General features: G+C 31.8%; 1 protein-coding gene across 1 annotated transcript; it reads left to right on the top strand.

Moving 5' to 3' along the window:
• The first annotated feature begins 3,035 nt into the window (after positions 1–3,035).
• Positions 3,036–4,870, top strand: LOC141705582 (F-box protein CPR1-like). The gene is made up of 2 exons (XM_074508480.1): positions 3,036–3,460; positions 4,805–4,870. The coding sequence occupies exons 1-2, from the start codon at positions 3,067–3,069 to the stop codon at positions 4,855–4,857; spliced, it is 447 nt and encodes a 148-aa protein (XP_074364581.1). The 5' UTR covers positions 3,036–3,066; the 3' UTR covers positions 4,858–4,870.
• Positions 4,871–6,787: the final 1,917 nt, after the last annotated feature.

The raw sequence follows: 6,787 nt of genomic DNA on the forward strand, positions 1-6,787 counted from the left end.
AAAATAAGATGCACGTTCAACTCGTCTTTTATTCAATGAGAATATACAAGATAAATTGCCATGCTAGAAAATAGGAACTGCAGAAACTAATTTTTTAATACAACTCAAACTCACCCGCTGTATACTTATTGACTCCTAAAAACTCTCCATGCCTCCAAAGATCACGTCCAACTACAAGACTCGCGGTTTACAGAGTAACAGGATAACAAGCACACATTTTAATAAATCAAATAAATAAAAACAAGTTTAGAAGAAAATCCCAACAATCTCAACTTACATCAGGGAACAATCTTTCTTTATCTTGTTTAACTAATTTGTTGAATTAGGGAATAAGAACTCTTCAATGTGTGCCTCTAGATTCCGTTTAGCACCTCCATCATACTCATCTTTCGATATATCATCCTCCATCATACTCATCTTTCGATATATCATCCTATCAATATAGGATATGCTTACTAATCCTAATGATGATTATGTGATAATCCTGATGAGAAATCGAAAAGAAAAAGAGGAGAAAAGAAAATAAAGACTTACAGATTTGTAGCACGGCAGAAAAACGGAGAACAGCGAAAGCGAAGAACAAGATCCAAGGCTTCAAAATCTCGAAAATGACTTCGAAAATGCTCAGCAATGGGAGAAGAAAATGGCGACTGTTGTTTTTTTTTTATATGCGAACAGAGAATAAAAGGGGGAAGAGAGCAGCTTTTTATAGGGGCTGGGGGAGGACAACCACCCCTGCCACGTGGCAAGGTGCAATTGGGCCTAGGAGCGGTTACCAAAAAATGTATATATACATTTATATATGCATATTTAAAAGCTCAATAAATCCCATAATCATTATGGGGCGGTTTTCTAGGGAGTTACTGCCCAAAACTTCTATTATGTTTTAAGTCTTGTCTGAGTCCTCTGAATGTGGTTTACCGGTTTGTTATGGTTTATAATGTTCATGAGATTTTGTAGGAGTGTTTTGAATAAGTTTCGGCTATGTGGAGTAATAGGGTTTATTTAGGATTCATTCAGTACTTAATTCCTTATTTTTAGCTTAGATAAGTGGTATTCTCTTTCATAATATTATTTAATCTGTTTTATACTCTTTTGCAAGAATAAGATCAACTTGAATACTTTGTGTTTCTCTCGTTTTACATTGCAAACACATATCTATATATATTACTCAAACCAGGACGGTAGAAGGTGTATACTTTCTTCACAAACACACCCAGTAATGGCCCGGTTAAAGTTTAAGGTTAATATTGATGATTCTACGAGTCAAATTTGTAACCAATGACCTACTTGAGTCATTTGACGGTAATGAGTCATCTAATTGATGTTTAACCTAAATAATAAATAATATTCATGCAGACTAATATATAATATATAATTGAGTTAAAATAAAATTAAAGCTATTAAACCATAAATACACCGTGCTACACTGTGCATAGCACGGATTCTAAACTAGTAAATTTTAAAGAATGAATTATTATAAACATCTTTTAGTACTTCAAATATAGTATATACATATCTCTCTGCAGGGATGTCTTTTTTGTATAGGAGGGATAAAAAAACTTCTTATATTATGTAATTTCTTACATAAATAGATAATTACTTTATTAATCTTTTATATTAATATTTTATAAATATATAATTTTTCTATGAAATTATCTACATATGTAATTCTAATATAAATATTGGCTCTTGTAATCAATTATCCATTGATATTTGAATGATTTTAAGATACAAAATAAGTGTGATTTGCAAAAGTATTTTTAATTTCACAAATCAATGAACAAAAAGAAACAAAAAAAATATAGAAATTAAATTAAAAAATGATCCTTACTATTATCGAAAAACTTAATAAAATCACTTTGCTTATCACTTCTTCGTAAAAGTAATGTTTTCTCTCATTTTCAAGTCATTTGTTCATACTACAGGCATTCACAATATATATATGCCTCATTAACATGCGTTTTTATGATTTTTTTATTTCTTTAAAACTAATATTTTAATTTACATAAAGTGTAATGTATAATTGTGTTTTTTTAAAAATGTTTTTAAAAATTGATTTTTCAGTAATAGAAATGACCATATTTTGTGATATTTTGGGCGTTTTGGGTGATACTGTGAGCTATTACCCAACAATAAAAAACACTTTTTGCAAAAGCGGTAAACATAATTTCTTTTTGCCCTTATTACCACAAAAACACTCATTTCCATCTCTACTGTTTTCACTCTTAATCATCCCCATCTTCATCTTCATATAAATTAAACTCTAAAAAAATGTCAGATGAACTGCTTGCCCTCATTTTCATCCACCTACCGGTGTTCATTTTAATGAGGCTGCGCTGCGTTTCAAAGCAATTTCGTGACTTGATAGACAGTCCATATTTCGCCAACGTGCATCTTCGTCATTTGGTGAGAAATCGTTTGAATCGAAATATACTTTGCAGAAGTATGGATCCCGATCTAAATTGCAAAAGTGTGGGTTTACATTGTGTTGAAATTGATACACTCCGTTGTTTTGAACCAAAATGTCCAGGGGGACGTTATAATTCTTCTACTCAATTAATTGGTATGTGTAACGGTGTTATTTTATTTTATGATCAATGTATTAAGGAAATCACATTTTGGAATCCAGCAATTCGCACATATATTGATGTGATTCTTCCTCGTGTTAGTATTCCTCAAGGTTCTTTTTATAATCATACATATAATAATCTGGGGTTTGGGTACGATCGTGTTAATGACGATTATAAAGTTGTAATGACGGTTCAGTGGTATCGTAGTACTCGATCTAATGGTGCGCAGAATGATAAGGAAGTTCATGTTTATAGTTTAAAATCAAATTCATGGAGAAGAATTGGGAATTTTCCTTATTCAGTAAATTGTGGACGATTACCTGCTACTTTTGCTAATGGTGCTTTGTTTTGGATGTGTTCTGAAGAAACTGTTGACTCAAATCACGGAAAATATATTGCTGCCTTTGAGCTTGCAACCGAAGAATATAGAGTGGTACCAGCACTACCTGCCTATGATGATACAAGTTGCAATGTTGACATTTATATTGGGTCCATGGAAGGTTTTCTTTGTGTTCAGTGTTATGTTTATCATCCAGAATGTGATGACGAGTTGGCGGAAATGGGAGACATATGGTTACTGCAAAGGGATGGAGAAGAGGATACTTGGACCAAGTTAGTTTCGTTTAATAGACCATCTACAGTTTACCAGCCATTGGCATTTTCGAAGAGTGGCAATCATTTACTTTTGGCAAGCCAAGAAAAGTTTTTGTGGTACGATCTTGTCAAGGAAGAAGTACGAGAGGAATTCAGAATTAGGGGTCTGCCTCAATACTATGAGTCAGTTGCTTATATTGAGAGTCTTGTTCATCTTGATGGTGGTACAAGTGCAGAAGAGAATCAACTTATTCGAGAGAAAAAGGTGGCTGAAGACGACGAAAGTGATGAAGGTAATGCTGCTTAATCATTCTATGTGAAGTTTAAATGCAAATTTATGTTGTTTGAATTTTGTTATTACATATATATGGTAAAATACAAGGAAAACATTTTAAAAGACAATAATTAAATTTTAAGATGGGAAGTAATTCCCATATCAGAAGTAAGGCTTTGGCTCTCTGTGAAAGAAAAACAAGAAATACAATGTCTGAAATATAATATCAGAGTCATGCCTGTTCTTGAGCAAGTGTTTCAGCTAATGCCAAAACTTCCTAAACAAATATAATATAAGAGCCATGCCTGTTCTTGAGAAATTGTTTCCCCTCTTGCCAAAACCTCCAAAACCTTCCTAATAATCTTCTTGACATATTTATAATCTGTTTTGCGTTTCTTTTAACTGGGGGTATTTTACAAAATCTTTGCATAAAAAGTATATTTAAGGCTGAGCTGTATAGTAGTCCTTTCGTCATAGATATGTGTACTATTTCCGGCGTCTGTTACACGTGGCTTAGGTTTTTCCTTGCATCTCCTTGTTGGACAATGATATTTTCCTTGATATTCATTTCCTTTCTTTCTTAAGTTAAATTTCTATAAGGGCTTAAAGATAGACATTAACATAATTAGATTACTTCTTTCCCTGTAGGAGTAAACTTTCAGATTTATTACCTCTCCAAGCTAAAAGTATATATATTATACATCTATTTGATTATATGTGCATCAATTCACAAGCTTTATCTTCCTTCATTTCATTCCCATAAACTTTTATTCCTTCCTTCCTTCTAATCATGTTTTAAGCTATTAAATATTGTTTTCAAGCCCCAAGCAAAATCTTTATCTTTTGAGATATAGTTCAAGAATACTAAGTGATCATATGACTTTTTAAAATCTTATTAGGCCTGTTTGGGCACCACTTATAAGTCAACTCATGACTTATAAGCGGTAACAGTTTATTGACCAGTGTTTGTCGACCCAAATTATAAGTTGAATTTTTAAATTTATAATTTATAAGCTCATAAATTGAATTTTACTAGCGATGTACTTTTTCTTAACTTATTTTGATTTTTCACTTTTTATTAACTTTATTTTTTAAATATATGTTTTAAATGTTATTCTAATTTAAAATTCATGAATGAAAATAATTATATTTCAAAATTATCTATTTGGGTTCATTTAATTAAAAAATCTGACTCATAAGTAAAATTATTAAAACATTCATTTTAAATCATAAGTTAAAATTATTGAAAATTCACTAACTCAATCTTATTACAAAAAATTTGTAATGCAAAATTTATATATGTAACCCTTGATTTTGTCAATTGACTAGTATTAATTTAGAAATTTTCATGTTTTTGCCAAAGGTCTACGGCTGCTAAGTAGCATGGCTATGGAGATCCTTGAAGATGCAGTTTGAGTGGGCTTGCTCCTGAAGGTTTTCTTACAATTGTCAACTCTTGTGCTAAAGCCTGTTTGTACTATGGATAATGAGATGACTATGAGAGTTTGATGATTTTAATCATGTATTGTTTTGTATCAAATATCTGTATCTTTGCAGTCCAGAATGTTTTGGTTTATGCCTTAGTCTAGATCATGTGCATGCCTCTGGAATAGTATAGATCATGCGGAGGCTAAGTATATTTCTGTTTTGCAGAAACCTTAGTAATTTAATACCCCCTCTGATCATGGTGAGAATATATTCATGCTGTAATAAAATTAAATTTGAATGTCTTAGCATTATTATGACAAATTTTATAGCATCGCAATTGTCTAAAATTTGATGATTTATATTTCATGCTATATTTCATTACAAATTAATATATCTAATTAAGAAGAATTAATTTCTATATAGAATTAGTAAATTGTAGATTTCTTAGACCAAATTTCCAGCATTAATAGATCCACATTTCATCTCTGAATTAGATTAACGAAAAAATTGTGTCAATAGTAAATTAAGACGTATATGGGTATATTGCTAGAGATGAGTTTGCATATTAAAACGTATATGGATGTATTGCTAGAGATCAGTTTGCATATTGCACTACAAGAAAAATTACTAAAATCCACCACCAAATATCGCTGGAATTTAGCTATAATCGACCATATTCTGTGGAATTTAGTATAAAATCGACCGAAGCATGTTGGTGGCTTTTAAGAGGGTGGATTTTAAGTTTTACGGTAGAATTTATATAAAATCGACCGAATCATTGGTCGCTTTTATAAAATTTAAAATTTGAAGTTCAAAATTTTGTGAAAATTTGAATCTCCCACCCGAGAATAAATTACACCAAAATCGGTCGATTTTAGCATAAAAATGTTTGAGAAAAACAATAAAGAACCACCCCACCCATCAACCGTGCAACCACCACCTACCACCGGGAAAAAATTCCGGTGACTCCATCTCTCACCATTTCGCTCTCCGTTTTGCTTCTCCTTTCTCGATCTATCTCTTCGTCCCCTTCTTTCTAGCTCACTCTCACTCAATCACCATCTCTCCTGATTCTCTTTCATAATCTCTCCTCAGTCTCCCAATTCATCTCTCATATAAGTGAGCCAAATAAAATCTGCCAGCACCCTACAACAACCTCAACTCAAACCAACAAATAAAATCCCTCCACTTCTCCTCTAAAACAACTCAATCAAATTAAAGGCCAACAAAAAACCCCTTCTCCCAGAGCGCAAGTCCCTGAAGATTAAAACTTGGTGTAAAAAAGCTACACATCTTTTCAATTATAGGCAAGTACAATAACTCAAACAAGATTTTTTTTCCCTTAGGTAACCCAACAATAATCAGATAAAGGAGTCAAATTTATCTTTAAAATGTTGAACTGAAGTTGTAGATAATTGTGGGCAAATAAGTATGTATGAGTGTAAGTATAGTAAAGTGAGAAAATATGGGAAGAAAAAACTTACTACAATAATGGTGGGTTGAACTGGAACTCTTATAGTTCGGATCAGTGAAAAGATGGGCGGGGGAGGGTGTGGTTGGGGGGTTATAGTTAAAAAAATATTGTTTTTAGTTTTCTTTAAACATTGTTAAAGAAATATTGTTAAAAAAATCATATAAGACTTATTGTTAGCATAAAAGCCACCAAATTCGGTTGTTTTCATTGTTTCTAATATTTATAATTTTTGGAGGTAAATTTCCCGCCTATTTTTATTAAATTTAATAAAAATAAAAGTACAATTAAAATTTAATTCCACCGACTAAAAGCGCCGACTATAAATTTCACCTATTAAAAGTGACCGAACTTAAATTTCACCGCATGCGGTGGATTTTATTCATTCGTCAACGAAAATTTTAGTTGATTTTAAATTCCACCGAAATCGGTGGAATTTAACTTCAG

This window comes from Apium graveolens, unplaced genomic scaffold (genome assembly GCF_009905375.1).
Source record: "Apium graveolens cultivar Ventura unplaced genomic scaffold, ASM990537v1 ctg9065, whole genome shotgun sequence".
Taxonomy (NCBI): Eukaryota; Viridiplantae; Streptophyta; class Magnoliopsida; order Apiales; family Apiaceae; genus Apium; species Apium graveolens.